Here is a 20,739-nt window from a genome sequence, read left to right on the forward strand (position 1 = left end):
CACAGTAGAACAAAACACTGCCCAGTGTTGAACAAAAAGGGAGGAAAAAACCCCACGCAGAGATGCTTGGAACTGGCAAGTGAAAAAAGGTGGCAGGGAATCACAGATGATGTTTACAAATGACTCTCCTCACCGTAATTTTGCAGGAAGTCCAGCTCTACAACAAAGAAAGTTAAGGAAGAATCAAGTATTTTTCATAAACAATAAAACACTCTCAGCCTCTTAGAACAAATGATGAGTAGGATCCTTCTTGGTCCTGTCATTTTCTCTCCAGCAGACTGTGCTACAGCATGCCTCTTAATGGAATCTTACAGATTTGTGTAAGAAATCTGCTAAGAAATCCAGAAGGGCAACATCACAAACTAGTCTTACCAGTGAAGCACAATCCCGCGTTTCATATGGGCATTTGTTTTATGACCTTTTCCACAGTCAAAAAAGCTTTACTGCCTTACACTCAGAGGTGTCCTTAATCTTCTTCCTTAACAGAACAACTAGCTACTTTGCCACCAAAAACACCTGCCTACAACAAGAGTCAGTAACTCACCCCACAGCTGTACAACCAGAAAGAGACATACCCCACCCCCCCCATTCTACCTACAAGTACTGAACATGTAGCACTATCAATACTGACTGCATCATCCTGGGGAAAGAAACCAGCAATGCCAGGATTTGTTTGAATTTTTCTTCCCTTTCCACTTACAGAACAGTAGAGCCTCTGTGGAGAGGCCTGACAGCCTGTGCTATTCACATGTACAAACTCACTTTTAAGTTTAAGTTCCTGTGAGCAATTCAAATCCAAAACATGAGATGCCTATATTCAAAGGTACAAAAGCAAGAATCTGCATCAGTGAAGACAACACTCCCCTCGCTTGCTTGCTCACTATTATCATCTTGGAACGACTGAATTTTTTATTTTAATTAAACTTCAGAACTTAGAATATCATTCTGATGGTGTTTCATTGTTCTGCCAGTAGGTATCACAAACCTGCAGAAAAGAGATTTTACAACAAACTTCTTTATTCTATTACCCAGTCTTCTGTAAGCTCCTGTGCAGCATTTCCTGAGTTGTGCTTGCCGGGATTATTTTTTTTAATATTACTTTTATTTATTTATTTATTGTCTTATATTTATTTTTATGTTATATTTATTTTTTATATTACACTTAGCAGCCCAAATCATGGACTACAATAAACATCAGATAGAAGGATGTCACTTTACAATTGGAGGATAAGACAAAAGAGACAGAAGAGGTGGATATACACAGAATGAAAAATAAAAAGATACTGATCACCACAAAAAGCAGTAGTATCCGTGGATCAACATCATAACTGTTATTAAAGTTTTGTAGGCATCATGCAGGAGGAGGCTTGTATTATGGTAAGTAATTCTGGAAATCAAATATAAAATTAAAAATGTAGATGAGACTGTTCTGGATAGAACTGTCATCATTAAGGAAGACAGGTTCAGAATCTGAAATGATTTCCACACTCTGAATGAAGCTCCAAAACACTCAATACTTTGGAAGGAGAAATCAAATGCGCAAATGCTACATGACGACCAACAGTCTACATAGCACCACTAGAGAAAACATTAATGAATTCCAAGCAAAATATGAATGAGATGCTGGAAAGCACTGTCATTCTGAGATACACTAATAGATGTATCTTCTGTATTAATAAACTCGGGACATATAAATGAAAAAGAGAGAATCCACAGGAAGAAAAGCTTGCTAAAAGAAAAAGTAGCTAGGAAAAAACAGATGTACGAAGAAAAGCTGAGATAACTGTGTTTGTACAGCCTAGGAATTGCAAATGGAGTTCATAACAACTTTGCAATAGGCTAATTGTTACAAAGACAACAGTGGTGATTTTTTCTTGGCATTCTCTCTGATAAGACAAAGAGCAATTAACTCAATTTGCAGTAAAGAAGAAGATTTAAGTAGGACACCAGAAAAAACAAACACTGGACTAATGAACACATTCAAAAAAGTTGATGGCACTAAAGCTGAAAGTCAGAATACAAAGAGACATCTAGGGAGGTGGCAGAGTTTTCTTTACTGGAAGTTTTCAGGAGATGAGACAGTACATATGTAGGATGATTTAGGTACATGCTTACTCCACTCTGCAAAATAGAATGAGCTAGAAAACCTCCTGCAGTTCCAGCTCTACAATTCCTTGAATTTATTGAGATGAACTAAACAAAAACAAAAAGCCGTGCCACGAAAAATTAGGATTATACAAGCAACAGTCTGGAAAACAAGAGGGTAAGACTAAGGGACAGAAGATGATGACAGCAAAGTTTAATTGCGCGTGGCTAAAAAAGGGCTTATCTTTAGACATTTAAGGCACAAGCAATCCACAAGACACACAGAGCTAAAAATGGGTTTAAATCAAAGATGACATGAAAGCTACAGATCTGAATGACCATGTATTCAGAGAGTAAACAAATCTCTTTATCTCCCCTACAGCCACCCTCTTTACATTCTTTCTCTGTGTTTGTCAGATTTCTCTCTTTCTGTTATTTGGGCTTATTTTCTGTTATCTCCTATACTTCACCTTTCTATTCTCTACTTTTATTTCTTTACATTGATAGGAAATGGGTAAAAAAAAAAAAAAAAGAAAAAAATCTCTTTTCCTCCCTATTTCACCTATTATTTTCTTACTGTTATTATTGCCTGTCTAAATATTTTTGGCAATGTTGATGATGGATCCCGCCCCACTTCCTACAAAAGCAAAGTAATTAAAACAAACAACAGGCACGAGCCCTACGTGCAATCTCCTTCACTATCTGATGTAGGTACATTAAGCTGAAATACCTATTTTCTGGACACCGTAAAAGAGAAGCCAATTAAGAAGAGGAAATAAATAAATTTTATGCACAAAATCTTCATGGTGATCCTTAGGATGAATAAGTGCTCAATTGACCTACTTGAAAAGCTTGTTAGTATGTGTCATAGTGCCTGCACAGAATTACAACTACTGAAACAAAACAAACATTTTAATGAAATGGACACATTAGCCATATTTCGCATTTTCAGGGCCACCATAAGGTACACTGATGTGTAAAAACTGTCATTACATGTGGCAAGGCATACCACGATTTGGTCTGAGGAGTAGCAAAGTATAGCCCCGTTAGACAAGAAATACAGGGCATAGTAATACAAGCAAGAAGAAAAACAAATTAAAAAGGAGGGGCCCCACCATTTCCTTTGCAACAACATATTTTAATTGATATAATCTATATCCTCAATGGATTCAGGTTATAACCAGGGCATTATTGAAGACTTACAGTTAATCTGATAAACAGTACAATGTAGCTTTTTGTAAGAACAGAATCTCCTGGGTTTTACTGATTTATCAAATTCATCTTGCAGAGACTTCCTTTGGGTATAATGGATTCAGAATCTCATATTCACAGTCCATCTATTTCTATATGAACGCCCTTACTTCCAATAGATGTTTTTCAAACTGTTAACCCCTCCTGTTCCGATTATAAAAGATAAACAAAGACATGAAAAATTTGGTTTTGAGGAAGAATTTTTTTTACTACTACATAACTAAATTACAAATAACACCCTTATGGTGTGTCACAAATAAGAAAGATGGATTGTATTTTGTACAAAAACTGAAGGCTCACGAACCTATTTTATTGTCTGTATGTATCCCATCATTACATAATATACTTGGACATTTAGCTTAGTGTTTAAGAAAGCTGAAGAACAGCAGGCAACTTCGACTTAATGTTGGAATGCATAGAAGATACAAGCACAAACTTCTTGTATTTGGTAAAGGATGCATTAAAACTTTAGGTAGATTTTTAGTTTAACCAATTGTGATTACAAAAATAAATACCCACAATAAAATACATGGGTTTTGTAGCCATGAAAGAGATTACCCAAAGGTTTGCATTACAGCAGCTTTCAAGTGACCTAAGCACCACAGTCTCACATCTTAGTGAAGTCAAAGCCTGCTGTGGGTTAGCCTTTATCTTACTGACCTTTCGATGCTCTTGGAGATTTGCTGCTGAGGAACATTTCTTATTGCACACTGAACACATCAGCTTCTTCCTAGAATTTCCTGAAACAGAAACAAAATACCACCAACACCTTAAAAAGGAAGTGCTAAGAAAGAACCTAAATATTTCCACTGAGTCCGTGACTTTTCACAGGTCATTTGACTGACATAAGATTTTTACATTTGTATCCCATCTTCAAAGTGTTCCATATCAGGAGTTCTCTGTGGGTGTCCAACAAATCAGTTACTGATGGAATGTAAATCAAGAAAACTATAACAATAAAGAAAAAACCCTTCAAATAGATGTTATCACACAGCACCAATCCAATATGAAGGGCACAATTCACAAGAACAACTCGCTTTACAACTGAACAGTTGATTTCTTCCAGAAATCAATACAGGAGTTAGCGCAGCAATGACAAAAAAATCCCAAACTGAAGTCAAAACCACCATTTCCCATTTTTCTTTATTCAGAAAGCATTAAGCATGCTACTATATAAAGTAATACATCATTAATGGTCTTTAACTGAAGACGACAGGGAAATTGTATTAGCACCAGATCATAAATTCAAATCTCATCTAAAATGCAAATTACAAAACAAGCTACAGGTCAGCTACCAGATGTATTTTCCTTCCCTTTTCACAGTCACTTTAAAAAGTGACAGAGCATTTAATTGGGTTTATCTATTATTTACCTTTCAAAATTCATTTTAGTAACCCACAAAGCTATTTTATTACAAGACACAGCCACCACAAATCTAATTCTTTGTTTATAACTACATGCCCATGCAACACATTTCCTAGCTTATGTAAAAAATGTTCATATTACATTGAACGCTAAAAAGAACGGACACAGAATGAAAGAGTAGATGAGTACTGCTTAGTCAAGCACAGAGAAAGTATCATAAACGAACTCATTAGACGCCTTCCAGCTCAATTTTTCATACTCTCAGCATCCTATATCTTTCCTGCTCTTGCTGTCCTAAAGAATTGGATTATGTTGATTCTTCTTACTACAATATGTACCTGCCAATGAACTGGTTCAATACCTAGATTTGTAGTGTAAAAATGTACTTCAGCTCACATATGCATTTGCTGTTATAAAACTTACGGTAAGTATTTATGTATACTGATATACAAATCAATACAGGAATGCACTTAGTACTTCAGCTTACAAGAACATTAATGAGAGCTTTTCAGAGGAGAAAAACGTGATTGTGAATATCTGTTCACAGCTTTACATAACGGGCAACACATATAACAACCCTTTCTACTTTCCCTTGCCTCCAGGTAACACAAAGCAGGAAGGAATTCTAGAAGTGTTCCCCAACAGTAGTGGTTTATTTTCCTTCCTGCACTGACACCAGTTGTGATTTCCATGACTCCCAAGTGGTAAAATAAAAGCTCTGCTCATTGTGCAGGCAGAGCAAAAATATCCCCCAGGCGTCTGCTCTCAGTCATGCCTGGAGGGATCATTCAAGAGAACTGTGGAATTTGTATACCACAACATAACTGACCAAAGTTAAACCTAAACATAGCAAAGCTCATGGATGAGAAAATTTCTTGATTAATACTGAAAAAAAGGAGATAATCTTTTATAAGAAAGGTTACGGAAGGGTTTCTGTACACTGTTAAGTGTTTGGCAGAAGAAAGAGATTTCACGTAATGAAAATCTTACAAAGCATCACAGTGCTGTCATCATCAACTAAAGACTGTTTTCTTTGCACTCTGGTATTCTGCTGTCCCCACACACACTGATCTTCCTTTGACATTGAGAGGGGACATGCAGAGAGCACAGAATGCCAGAACTGAGATCTGCATTGTGGACCTGAGAGCAGTATTTTGCCCTTTCATGAAAACAGAGTGAAGTTTGATTGAAAACTATTGATTCACAGTGCACAGATATAAAAACACTAGGGCCTAAAGGTGGATTGTCTGGTCTGGCTTCCTGCACAAGAGAGGCTATAGAATTTTATGCAATACCCTCAGCAAGCCTAATCGTTTGTGAAGCATGTCTTCCAGAAAGACATCCCATTGTGTCCTGAAAATACCAAAAGATCAAGAACTCACCACTTCCTGTAGCAGTTTGTGCCAGTGGTTGATTTGCCTCACTACTGAAATGTTTTCCTTTACCTATCATTTGCCTAGTTTAAACTTCCCCAGATTCCTATTACATTTTCTGCAGTAGGCTAATGATTCATCTGGTATACAGTAGTTTCTCCCTGAGGGAGGAAGAATAGTTACTCTTGCAATTAGTTACTTAATTTTCTTTTTGATCCAAATGAATCCATTAAAAAAGAAACCAAAGACAACGTTTACTCTGATTTGCAAATTTAAAGCTAGGAACATGTTAGAGGAGGTTTTTTTCCAAAGAAACATTAAACTCTTTCTTACCACTGTGAACGTTTTCTTTATGTTTCTTCAGGGCATCCTTACTCTTGAACCTCTTGCCACAGCTATCTGCCTTGCATACGAATCTGGCATCCCCTCTGCATGCCTCCTTGTGTTGTTCGTAACTATATGGGATAACCAGGAAAAAAACCAAAAAAAACCCAACAACACATAAAGCAGTATCTACAGAAACCAGACACACAGTAAGTACTCTGAGCTTAATGCATGCTGCACTGCAGAGTTCCAAGGCCACCTCATGCATTACTTACAGCAAATAGGAATGAAAGCATTTGACTTCCTTCACTGTTAGGATTCATATAAACTAACAAGCTTGAAAGCTAACATGCAAAGGGAGGCCAGCAATGATATGACAGCAGTCCAGTAACTCAGACACAAAACCTCGATTCTGAGCTGAAGGAAGTATTGCAAACAGAGCACTGAAAACTTCTTGAAGAGTCTCCTGGGATGATATTTTCTGTGCACTGAAGTACACTAAAGAAAAAAAAAAATAAAAAAAATAAGGGGAACATTCTACAACTTACACAAGCTTGCAGTAGCTAAAAACATACACACAACTCTCCAAATCTTTAAGTAGGTGAATAATCCATTTCATATGTGAGGTCACCTGGAATTTAGTGGGACTAATCAAATGCATAGACAGCAAGAGTTGGGATCATACTGCTGTATCCTCACACAGATTAATCTTACTTTGCATGATGTAAATATTTACTTAACTAGCTATACAGCACAAATCCAACTTCCACTATAGACTAGAAGGAACAAGTCTAAGTTCAAGAGAAATTATTTGATTGCCTCCACCAAGTATTTCTCTGCTATATAATTGTATTATTTCCATGAAAGAACACAGAGCTCATATAGACCTGCCAGTTCTAGAAACATTCACATTATTCAGATGTAAGAAAGATCAATTTGTTACAAGAGCACCCCTAAGTGCATTCTAATGAGTCTGTTTCTTTCCAATACAAGAGAGTAAGATTAAATGTACTATCTATAATCACTTAATCATCTAATGTACTATCTGTAATTAAATACATAAGAAGTAGTAATGTATCCATCTAATTGCAAGCAAAAAATATAAATAAAAAATACAAAACCAGTTACACTTTTGTACAGAAGTGTAATTGTAAACTTTAGTGACAAAGCTGCATATTTATGCTGTCAAGGACAGTAAAGATGCGCTCTTAAATCTCACATCTTTCATGTTTCCATTTGTTTTCTTCCCCATCACTCAAATATTTGATTAAGGAAATGTGAAGCATTGTTCCTCCCTTTTTTTTCCTGTCCTTCTAGATCACCATTTACTTTCTTCTAAATCTTTAATTCCGTAACGACACCCACATCTTAAAAATTACATCTCTTAAATTACTAAATAGTCCACTGATGGAGACCGAGGGTTTTGTACCAAACAGCAGTTCTGATTTAATCTACAGTGCATGATTTGAAAACATAGAAAATTAGCAACTTTTTTACGATTCAAATTGATGTTGCCAACAAATACAAGAAATTAACATATTACAAGACTAATGTAAAGGGTAAGGGCACAAATACATAAGCATAAAAATGAAAGCTTAAATTGTGATTAAGCCAAGAGAAATAAGTGACTGAATAAAATTGATTTAAATGATCCCTGAAAAAACACTCCTCTTTCTACTCACTGTCTTTGTAGAGCTTGCTTAACAGGGAATTTCTTTCCACAGTTTCGACACTTAAATTCCTTTTCCTCACTGGGTTTTTGATGCAAAGTCTGAAGATGCTCAGCTAGAATCTCCTGGCTGGCAAAACTAGATTCACAGTTTGGGCATGCATGGTCCTCTTTACAGGTGAGGGGATCTGCAAGATTAGAAGCAAAATCAGTAAAGGAATAGTTTTCAGAGAATATTTTGGTTACATTAAGAGACACTCTCTGCCAGAAAGAGATTATGCAAAATGGCATCACAAAAGACATTGTCTCTCAAAGGATCATAGCCAGCCTGTCCTGAGTGGATTACCATCAGCAGTACTGAAAATGGACGCAAAGTGTTAAACTGGGCATGACTTGGGCTGTTAGCCTAAATTAATCATCCAGGTTGTCTCTACTTTGATAAAGATGCTGAGAATTTACCAGACAGCCATGGTCACCTACCTTTTCTTAGACATCTTACCTTGGGATTGGCTGAACAGCTTTATGGAAAGGTTTATTTCTCTCCCATCTAAGTATGAGGGGAAACTATCCCTCTTAGAGGAAAAACAGCTTTCATAAGACTTTATGTCAGGTGAAATGAACTCTGTCTTTGATTCAAAAATTAATGGTAACTTCTCATGAAATCTAGGCTCAGTAATTCACAGGACTGGCTGCTTCTTATTAGGCCAAAAAAAGAACCTCAACTCAAACCAAAATAAAGAGATAAAAATCATACAAGAGCTCAGAGTAAACCTGGAGAACCTTCCAGTTCCCCAATCCTCTACAGTCAGTGTTTTCTTTCTTCTTTCTTACTACTTCTGAGCTCTCAAGTTATCCTATTTTTTACCTATTGCTCACCTGCAATTTTTTCACCAGTTGGTTGCACTTCTTTATTGTTGCTAGGGTCTTCATCTTCTTGGATAGCAGGTACTACTTCTTCCTCCTCCTCCTCTTCTTCCATGTCACTGTCCAAGTACCCAATCAGAAGTTCTGTGTCTGTTTCAATATCTTCCACAGCCAGATAGAAAATATTTTCCCCTTCCTGTTGCAAACAGTAAGTAGACACAATAAATAATTACGTCAGAAAAAGTAAAATCTAGAGACAAGTATGGGACCCTGAACTAATATTAGCCCTCAGCTATGGAAGGGCTGGCTCCATTCCTCAGGGAGCACAATGCTAGAACAGCCTTTCTGAGATTTCTTTCCTAGTGAGGCTGCATGGATTATGTGCCTTTGTATTCTGGCATTTGGAAATATGCCCCTGCCTCATCTGTGAGGCTTTGCCAATTTGCACTGTAGCCTAGACCAAGGTGAAAGTGATGTTAAAGTCCTCCTCTCCTGCCACACTCTGCCTGACAAGAACTTCAGAGTTCGAAAATGAAACATTCGAGTATTAGAAAAATAACAAAATTTAAATAATCAATACAGCTCTAACTATGTCCCCTGTAGCCTGCATGAATTACAATCCAGTTTTTAGAAGCATGTTCACATTGCATTCTTTTCTCCCTCTTTGTCTCAGATTCCCAGCCTTCATGAACAGGTTTTCATCCCTGGTCAGTTATCTTCACTATCAAGTTAGCAGGCATACTTTAAACCGCTAGATCAAAATCTTCTGATGGTTTAACTCAGTGTAGATATACAAATGCACAGATGCCCAAAGATCCAGCACAGATTCTGCATGAGAGGACAAACTACACGATAGTAAGCTCTAAAACCTTCTCCACAATGAATAAACAAGCTTCCAAATTGATACATAAGCTAACAACTTTGGTTTTTGACAATGTTTATCTAAAGTTACCAAGGTTGGCTGGCACAGTGGGGGGAGCTATAGCAAAACCAGCTGTCTCCTGAACTGATACACAGAGCTGCTTTTTTTTTTTTTTTGCCATATGTGAACCAGCTTCTTTAGGTACTACCCAAAGCACCAAAGGATATTCATATTTTTACAATGAAGACTTCCAAGTTCTATCATAAATCTTAAAGCTTATCTGCTTAACATCCAGAAAAGTTAACTGAAGCTTCTTTACACTACATCTAGCCATATATTTCATAACAAGCTTCATAGCACAAGGACAAGATAATGATTTTTAATTTTTGTAATATACTAAGATTAACTTAAACTGTCAACAGGGATGTAGTATTCCTCCAGTTTTAGCAGGTCTGTTATATATTGCACAAGATATTGTCACACAAGCGTGAAACCTATTTAATTCAATAGACTTGATACAGCTGCTGCAAGGACACACCACTTTTCCGTCCTTATCTCAACAGCAGCATTTGAAAACAAAACAAATTATGCATTTTTTTCAAGATATATTCTGCAGGCCACATATCTATCAGCATGCCACCTTAACTTTTGCATACATCTAAAAACTGCTGTTTTTCATATGCCTCTGTCAAATTGCAGAGACCTTTAATTTACTACAGTCTAAACTCAAATCATGTCCTGAAACTCCCAAAATGAGGAAAAGTAAAAGGTCTTTCTACACTCAGTCTCCACTTAGGATAAAACCACTGGGGTAAAACTCCAATATATCACTGTTTAGGACAACCTTATTCTAAAAGCAAGACAACCTTATAAATGGAAACACATTCCTATTACTCGTTTGCCAAAAAAAAAAAAAAAAAACCACCAAACCCCAAAAAACCAAAACCACCCAACAAAAAAGAGACATGTATCCCAGGAAAAAATAAAATCCAAACTTACTTATTAAAGAATCAAATCACACACCTTTTAATTAGATCATACGTGACATCTCACACCACACAGTAAATCTGGGAGAACAGCAACCAGAACTAATTATTCAGGTTAACCTAGACCAAGCGTATGAATCCCAACAGCCAAGTTCTTATCAATACTGCTGCATCCTCACCATCTCTGCACTTACCTCATGTGCATCTGAGGCTTATTTTATAGCTCTTTGTATCTAAAACCACCCTGGTTCTTTCCCATTTGTGTACTTTTGGTTAGTAAAAAGATTAATAGAATAAGTACTAAGGACTCTCAATGCTTGAGTGATCTCGGTTGCATTTGCATTGAAAAAAAATTAGTTTATGTGCCAAGCTAAACTAAAACACAGCTCAAACTCATTCCTCCTCCAAGGCTAATTTGTTTGGCTTTTCCAGCCAAATAAATACTAATAGTCATGTATTTGGAGTGCTAATTAACCCAGATATACCCACACTGTAGTAGCTCCTCAGGCAGCATTTTCAGTGAAACCAATGGAAATTCTCCAGAACCACTAAGAAATTTAAGTCTCGCAGTCCACAGCAGCACCTGCATGAAGCACATTTATCTGCATGCATGCAGACATACACACAATGAATGTAGTAAAAAAACTTTCAGGCAATTTTAATAATCTTCCCAATGACTAAGAACACACACGCAGTTGTCCTACCTGCCCATCTGCTTAGGCCATGCTGGTTGTTTTGTTGACAACATTCATTTGCAACAGGACACAATGATCCTTGGGAGAAAATTCCAAGTGTTGGTCATGGTGGCATCACAACCTCCCTTCATGCTATTGCTGGCTTATTATTCCACTTTGCTTCTTTCACCCCCTGCCTTGACTGTCATCTTTTAGGTTGTGAGCCACACTGACCTGCCCAGCAAATACAGTTTTCTTGTTCCAACAGCCCTTGCTGTCCCATTTTTGCTCCATTACAGGCACCTCTCCCATTCAGATTCTTTGCTTTTCCATCCAGTTACACACCTTCACGTATGCTTTGTAAGAGGGGAGGCTGACAGGGAACATGGACCAAGAAGCATTGACAGCCTATCCAAAACATTCATCCATATTAATCTGGAAAACTGTCCTGCAATATGTAAATTTATTAAGCAGCCTAACATAGTTTGTGCTTGCTTTCCTTGTGTCTTCTCCTCTCACTCTTGCTTTTCAGAGAGCGCTCTCACATACTAATCTTCCTCTGAAGACATTTGCTATTACTGCACAGAGGTTTTTTACCTCAACAGCGACATCACTGAATTATGCCATACTAACAGACATTTGTGGAATATGACTTTAAACCACTCTATCACCTCACAGTAAATATCCTCCTCCACATTAGTTTTCGCTACTCATTATTCTAACTCACTGCTTTCTAAGCTACAGCAGAACATCTCAGTGTCTGCTTGATAATGAAAAAATATTTGAATTTAAAGCCCTAGCTGGCTGCAATCTGGTTATAAAACAGTTCCGATGTTAACAACAGGATCTGTTTTGCATAGTAGTCTCCAGCAGAGAGTGTTTAATAAAATTACAACTGAAAACCAGATAAACTTATCCATTCCACAAAGGAATATTGAAAATGCAATACTCTACCAGTCTAAAAACTGAAAAAAACCCCAAAACTCTGGTATCTTTGATAGGAGCCATTGCCTTTTGATTATGATAATTAGAATGCCTTTTTGCTAGATATCAGAAGTCATATTTATAAGTAAATAGCTAGCAATAGCCCAGGGCAAAAGAGATTACAATTCACACAGTTTCTGTTAATGCAAAAGTTGTAATTCTAAAGCAGAGGATTAACTCATTCAATTACTACGTGAAGTTAGAGAAGCCTCTAGCAATTCAGCTGTGCAAAAGACTCGGAAAAGCAATTGGTACATACACAGGTACCCTCCAACCTTTCTGCCCTCCTCCAGCAGCTACACAGTGGTACTACCCACCGCACAGCTGTCAGCAATACTTCCTGTGCCTTCCCAAAGACGACCCAAACACCACAGCTGCCCTTCTGGGAGCAAAGGCAGAACTCAGTGCCCAGAATGCTCCAGATAACATCACCAAGAGCTTCCACCAGAACCAGGGTTTTACAAAATATATAGCATTACAGGGAGAAGGGAAAAAACCAAAACAAAAAAACCAAAAAAACCCCACACCACACCAAAAAAACCAAACACCCACAAAACACAAACCCACACCCACACCCCAAAAAGCCAGAAAAACAAACAAACAAAAAAAAAACCCAACACCAAACTTACTTAAAAAAAATCCCATGCCCTCTAAATTGCTTTTTCACCACAGGAAGCATTTTGCACAGTCTAAACATGATCATTGGGTACAATTAAGCTATGATGAGCTAATCATATTTTGCAGTCAACCCAGGATGTGGTTTACTTTATTTGTATACAGGGACATACGCATTCACTTCATCTTCTTTTAAACTGAATACTGAGCATTATGCAGCAAATAGTAAACTGATTATCAATCACTATTTCGGATATGAGATTATAACATTTATCTTTACTAGAGTGAAGCCATCAGGATCAGAAATGTTCTCAGAGTAGACCAAAAAGCTCCTGTTGGAGTATTTGGAGACTGGAAAGAAAACTATTGGGAAAGATAATTACTGGAAATTAGCATTGGTGGGTATAAACAAGGAAATTATTATTTTCTATTCACATTTTTGTTAGTTCATACAAAGTCTCCTAGAAAATTGCAGAGGGGCATCTGTGATACACACAACCAATGTTAAGTTCTTACGCATTCATAGAATAGACTTAGGACAAGCAAGAATTCTACCACCATGGTTTATTTTATTTTCACATTCTATAGGCTGGTATCATTAACCGTAGTCACATAATTTCAAGGAATCAATTTTAGCTTGTGAAATTCACTGCTAAAGATCTACTTTTAAAAGTAAGCAGTAGAACTGAGAGGGAAAAATCAAATACTCGTTTAAAAATTCAGCCAACCCCACAAAAATCTTCATATAATGCAAATGTCTGGAGAAAATTTGTATTTCACAAGGGTAATCAATGTGTTGGTTAGAACACAAAGTCTCTAACCATCTCTAAATACTCTATTTTCTCCTCTTAGTTAGTCAATTAGGTCTTTCTATAACTATGCAGACTTTCTACTTTATTATATGTGTATATATATATGTATATATATTGTATGTAATCATTCGGTTGGTTTAAGATTAAGAATTTTTTTTTTGTTTGATGTCATAATCTGTATTACAAATTCTTCTTTTTTTTAATTACTTTAGTACTTGTTCAGCAATGCAACTTTTTTTTTTTTTTGTAGCCACGTTAACTTGAGTAATGATAATGAAGATAAAACAACTTCACTGCTGTAATTCGTAACTTCTTCCTCTTTGTAAAAGATCATTTTACCATCTTGGTGGCAATCAGGCAACTCTCAATTCAAACTAAAGGGTATCATTAGTGGAAACATTCCACCAATATTTTGCCCACTGATTTCATGAAGCAAAGTGCTACTGCACCAAGTGGCCTTAAATCTGCTTATCATTAAAGGCAAAGATTGTGGAATTAAAATACTGAAGAATTTGTGGGCTGTGTTGTTGGTTCCCAGCCCTCCCCCCTGCCCCCAAAGGAATAGCAGAGCTTTGGGATTTGCAACTCTATCTGCTAAAGTGAGCTCAAACTCTGCAAATACGCACATGCATATTCAGCTTTTTTCAGCACAAGTAGTACCTATTCATGTTATACGCAATTAAATACTTGTACATATATACATATCTACACAGCTTCCAGGTCACTCACACAGAATACAAAAGCTACTTTGGCAACTGATTATTGATGGTACTAAAAAAACCTATGAGATAATTTAGTAAATTTATTTGTTTCACAGGTTTGTCTTCCCTATACTTTCCATCATTTTGTACATGCTGACTGTGTTTATTCTATTTTTCCCTGTATTTTTTCCAAATGTTTTTCTGTGGAAGCTTTCACAGGACTAATATTCTTGCCACTCTCTTTATAAATCATCCTTTAATTCCATGATAATTTTTTAAAAAGGCATGTAAAAAGCACTAAGCACACTCTAAGCAAGGTATAACATTATGCAATACAGCATAACAGTTTCATTCCATTTCTTTATTTAAATAATCATTTTCATTATCAAAAACCCACTACTACACACTCAATAGAAGTTCAGGTCATTTTACTGAGCATTTTATTTAAAATATAATAACGAACATTAATTGTTCACGCTGCTCCCTCTTGTGAGCCTTACTTTGCATTTGCTAACATTGAGTGTAATTTGCTGTCACACTGCCTATGCTCTGATGACATGCTAATCACTGACTAATGCGTAGGACTCCTCATGTATGAGGACCTTCCATATCTGGTCCTATAAGCAGGACAACAAATCTTTTGATAGATCTTGTTATAACCAAGACACAAAGACAGAAGGAAAACGTACAGAAATAATTGTATAGGCAGTGGTCATACTAAATTAACCACCAACTTGTCACAGACATCAGGAAAAGCATAATAAAGCAGTCATTCAGTCAGTGCTGAAAAGAGTTTTTGCTGAATGGATGAATAGTGAACGCTCTTTCTTATCCATTACTCAAAATTCAATTGTAGCCTGGATGTTAAGACTTAAAGAGGTCTGAACCAAAGACCACAACCTAGAGTTGTGGCCCAGAGGAAAAGCAGATGATGAAGCTCTCCACAGTGACCTAAACCAGGAACAGCAACAAGGTCCAAGGAAACAATAACAGCAGCAAAATTACAGCCATGTTCAGCCAGCAATATGTGATGGAATGTCAGACATTCAGTAAAACTAGAGCTTTGGTAAGTCAGAGGCCCAAGTCAAGTCTGGCAGATAACCAGTTAGGGGTTTTTTTTTTTCATTTGGCCTCAAAATAAACTATGCTTTCAAATTCTTTTGTCAAGGATCTGCAGGAAAATCCTAGAAAAAAAAGCCATCTCATTATGAAAAAGCAGAATAATAATTTTAAGAAATTCTGATAAATAATTCTCCCTTTCCTAATATTCTGCAAATTTGGATTACATCAGCAAATAGCTTGGGTTAGCCTGAAACATTTTGGAAAGTATCCATTTTAAGCAAAAAATTTAACACAGCTACAAGAGGGATTGGAAATTATTTTACTGTAAAACTGAGCTGTTGAAAAAAAAAATGCAGACAGTTCATTTCTTCCATAATCTCCAAAAGGACAATAGCTGTAACTAGAAAAAAATATCACTGTCTTTGTTGCATTCTGCAAAGTCACAGAATGCTTCCAAAAATGAGAGATTAAACAGACTAAGACTCTTCAGCTTGAGAAAAGAGCTGTCAAACAAGAGGGAAAGGATATAATAGGGTTCTATAAAATCAAGGATCGCATAGAAAAATGAACATAAAGTAACTATTCATTGTTATACAAGGACTAGGGAATCAAGTGAAATTAAGACGTTTCTAGAAGAAAACCAGAAGCATGTTTCAACATAATGTGTAATTAAAACAGTGGAACTCATTACCACAGAATGTTGCAAATGACAAATATAAAAATGTAAAAATAAGCTGGATAAATTCAGATTCAAAGCCAAGACTAGAAAAAGAAAATTATCTTTTTTCATTAACTTATCCTTAAGCACTGCCTGATCATCCTATCAGATAATTAGATCCTTCAATTCTCTGTTTTCTACTAGAATATTCTAAGCACCACGCTTGCTTTCAAACCTGTCCTGGTTTTATATCAAATTTTAAACTATAAAGCAAATGCATGATTCCGCTTTCTGTACACCTAAGCTCATACCTGACTTTGGCATGAAACACAACTAGGCCTCTAAATCATTAGTCCTGATTCAGCCAGGAACATAGTTAACTAGTTATCTTTTTAATTTCTACAATGACAAGAAAATAACTATATTCAGGCAAAAGCTTACCTTGACTGAATAAGGCTGTAGTGAGAAAATTAAATTTTTACAGTACTGAGTTAACTACTCTGGAAATGATTTTTTTTTTTTTTTTTAAAATGTAAACTGTTCACTTTAAACCAGGAGAATTTGTTCATGTAAGTGATTCAGTGCAATTCCATCACAGCAGATTAAAATAAACCTTTCAAAGAATATCAGATTCTAACTATGGACCTCTTTGGTCTTTCATGCTATCAGTCTAATTTATGGCATTAAAGCACACGAGATCACTTCTAAAAAGAAAGGTAGGAAAAAAAAAGTAGTCAAGACATAAAGACCAAAGAGGAGATCCAATTAGTTAATCAATAACAGGAAGCAAATAGTAGAAATCCACCATATCTACCTGGATGGCTGCCAGGTTCTTCTGTTCCTGTGATGGAGCCTCATGGACAAAACGCAGCCAATTAGAATGGCGTGGATTGCTTGCATCCAGGATATAAAGGACCTCACCTTTACTCCCACGAACCTGAAACAAAAAAAAAAAAAAAAATTAAGCAAAATTGAAATTGTTTACCAAACGCATTTAAACACATAAAACACTAAGGCATGCTTGTGCTCAGCAAGTGAATCTTGCATTCAGTAGGTACTCACAGCTGTGGTGCACATTCACCTTTTTCTATAAGCATATTTATTCACCTCAGAATAAGGAGGCAACTCAAATCCAGCAACTAGTGTCAGCTTCCTGTATTGAGCTCCCCCTCTCTTCTCTTAGCCTTTCCTTTAGTAAACAAGTATTACGACTGACTCCTGGGTCTCCCTAAACTGACAGTATGGTCACTGGTGCTCACGTTCTTTCCTTTCTTTTTGCTCCTTCAAGTCCTCTTGTTCTTTATGATCTTGCCAGAAACCCATATAACCTCAGCCTTACCTGGCAACCATTACAAACAGACTATGTCCATATCTGAATTCAACTTTTCCACTGACTTTGCCGTTTCCCCTCTTCTGTAATCTTACTAGCTGCTCAACCAACTTGCAACCCGAATTACCAGTTCTGTCTCCATTCCTACCTCACTACTCCATCACAGAATCCTCTTTTTGCTTCTTTATCACCAAATATAACTTTTCTTCTTCATACAATTTCCAAATCCAGTAGATATGCTTTCATAACTGTTAAGTCTTACTGCCTCACACTAACCCTAAATATCCCAGAAACTTACAAAACACTTTTTGAAAACCATATTCTTCATTTCCCTTTCAAGTCTTCTGTGGGTTTGGTTTTTTGGTTTTGTGGGGTTTTTCCTTTAGCAAGGGCAAAATTCATCTTACCCTTGGATGGACATCTATCTTCAGATCAAGGACCTATATAGTTGCATTTATTCATTCCATATATACTATTTTACTCGTTCACTTGAACATATTTTATATATGCCTCTCTAAAGGAAATATAAATATGTAGCCTCAGTGAATACCAGTCAGTCTTCAACTATGTTTGGCTGAAATTTTATCAGAATAAGATATTATTTCAGAGAACAGATTAGTATACTATGCAGGTGAAGGGCTGTAAATTATTTAGTAGAGGAAACAAACACATTCAGGTTTTGTCCACTAAGTGAAGAAGCCACATTAAAAAAAGAATTGCATGCACAAGATAAGTCACCTCCATATCAGGAGCTTTTGGCCGTCATTACAGATCCATAGAATTTCTATGACTGTGACAAAATTCCAGCTTATATTGAAAAATTAAAATCATAGAAATAGAAACTTAATATTAACCAAGTCATCCTTCCCCCTTGAAACACAAAGACATACTGCTGAAAAAATACAGCTGCCACTGCCATATAAAAAAAATGGCTTATTTTGTTTTAAATCATAGATCACTTGAATCTCCACTGATACAGAAGATAGAGAGCCATGCAGAAAGGTCATACAGCCACACTATTATTCCATGTGATTTATTTACATAATGAACATATTTTCTTTTTGATCTGTCAACAAGAAGTATCCAGAGCAGGTATTTCTTAAGAGCTAGGGATTTCAGCTATGTAAGATCAAACTTAGATTGTCTTCATGGCTTTGTATTTAAATTGCTCACATTCTTGCTATATTTGTTTCTAATAGATGCAATATCGTATTTCTTCAGTACAACTGCTTAAATTACCTAAACATTTAGGACATCGTTAGAAAGGAAAAACTGTATTCTGCTACAATAATAGCTGGTTGACAGCATGGTGTTCTCACATTAAAACAAAAAACCCTATTGTAGTTCTGCAAACAAGTAAGTCTTCAAAATGTATTATTATTCTTCTAAAGGACAACAGGATATCTTAAGGGCACGTCACGAAAAAGTGCCAGTATTTCAAACTTTACAAGTTGTTTTACTTTCAGACACACAGATTAACCACAGTGAGAAGTGTCAAACCTACATATTTAAATGCACCTGGAAGCAATGTTATCTAACACTAAGCACTGCAATGGGTTTCCCAGAGAGGTTGTATAGTCTCCATCTTCGAAGATGTAGATACCCAAAAGCTGTCCTGGGCAGCTGGCACTAGGTGGCCCTAGGTGTTCAGAAGGGTTGGACCAGATGACCTCCAGAGGTCCCTTCCAACCTCAGCCATCCTGTCATTCTGTGACTATCACCTTGCCTGCTCGTTATTGGAACTGTTGCTTTCATTAGGAACATGAGTAGAATGAGTGCAATCAAACCATAAAAGCAAGCTCCAAATTTACACAAAAAATACATGCTAACAGTGTATTCACCTCCTGAAAAGCCAGCTGCCAAGCAGAAGCACTGCATTGATTATACTGTAACAATCATCCAGTTCTAAATAGGTTATAGACAGAGCTGAACCTCACTTTGAGTGAAAATGTTTAACGTTGCAGATTAGCATCTTTGAGTAATTAAAGTCAAGGTAATGGCTTTGTGATTTAGCTACCAAAGCATGGATTATAAAAGTCCACCATGGGTGGTTGCCATCAGATCTTGACTTGAATCAGAAAGAGAAGCAATCAAGATCCTATTATAAAAACCATACGTTACACTATCTACCTTTTCATCTATTCTTCTTCATTTGCTTGATCCTTAAATTATATAAGAATAATTTATATTCACTTCAATGATACACAATCATCTCAGTTGTGCTTTCTCAGTCTCTAGCAATCCATAAATAGATATCAAACACAAAGAAAAGACAGCACATAAGGAAACTATTGATCAAAGAATACAATAAATCCCTTAAAGAGGTACTATATTTTCTGTTGCTTTTTTCACCTTGTAAAGAAATAATGCTGCACCAAATACACAGATGTGAGGAAGAAAAGTAATGAAAACCAGCCAAAACACTGTACTTAACATGGACTAGGCAGTGATATTTACCACTCCTTTTCTCACTGGCTGCATGAACAGGTGCGTTACCTAAAGGAACAACCAACCTTTGAGTACTATGGCAGTGAATCCCAAACTTAATCAATATGTAAAACAAACAAACAAAAAGACCAGCTCTTGCTTTCCAAATATATTTCTCAAACTCAAAGCCAGTACAAGCTAACCATGGTAGTTAAATGAAATAAACAGCTAGACTCTACATTTTCAGTTTAAAATAAGTGCACCTAAATATTATCTATATTGAATTATTAATGAAGTTTGGAATATGTCCCAAAAGATGCTCCCTCCAATAACGGACCCCTGAAGTCCTCAGTCATCCTTCTGCTTTGTGGCATTATCACCAAACAAGAAAATCAGTTTAATTAGAAGGTGTATCAATAAATACGAGCTAAAATGCTTATACCTGGGTCTGCCTTTAAATCTTTTCTGATATCCAAGGAGACAGGATCAGAGATGGCTGTTGCTGAGACAGATGTTATAAGGTCCTTAAAATAGAGGCAAAAGTTTTTTACAGGGCTGAGGTTCCCTGGTACTTTTATGTAGTATCAATTTCACAATGCTAGTGAACATACTTGTTTTTAAAAATTGTGACATTTGAACCTGTCACCTGTCTACATGAATAATTCCATGTTTGAATGTTATTTTCCCCAGTTTCTAT

The 20,739-nt window shown here is 36.4% G+C and overlaps 1 protein-coding gene across 1 annotated transcript in view; it reads right to left on the bottom strand.

Annotated features, from left to right (window-relative positions):
* The window catches only part of PRDM5 (PR/SET domain 5), a 77,774-nt gene that overhangs the window by 49,907 nt on the left and 7,128 nt on the right, over nt 1-20,739 (bottom strand). Inside the window, exons 3-8 of the mRNA XM_035889642.1 lie at nt 17,100-17,222; nt 8,944-9,127; nt 8,081-8,255; nt 6,804-6,896; nt 6,408-6,529; nt 3,997-4,076 (exon numbers count right to left, since the gene is read on the bottom strand). Of these exons, the coding sequence (XP_035745535.1) occupies nt 3,997-4,076; nt 6,408-6,529; nt 6,804-6,896; nt 8,081-8,255; nt 8,944-9,127; nt 17,100-17,222 (777 nt within the window). The remainder of the gene's footprint in view (nt 1-3,996; nt 4,077-6,407; nt 6,530-6,803; nt 6,897-8,080; nt 8,256-8,943; nt 9,128-17,099; nt 17,223-20,739) is intronic.

Source organism: Egretta garzetta, unplaced genomic scaffold, assembly GCF_000687185.1.
Source record: "Egretta garzetta isolate BGI_Z169 unplaced genomic scaffold, ASM68718v1 scaffold342, whole genome shotgun sequence".
In the NCBI taxonomy this organism is placed as follows: domain Eukaryota; kingdom Metazoa; phylum Chordata; class Aves; order Pelecaniformes; family Ardeidae; genus Egretta; species Egretta garzetta.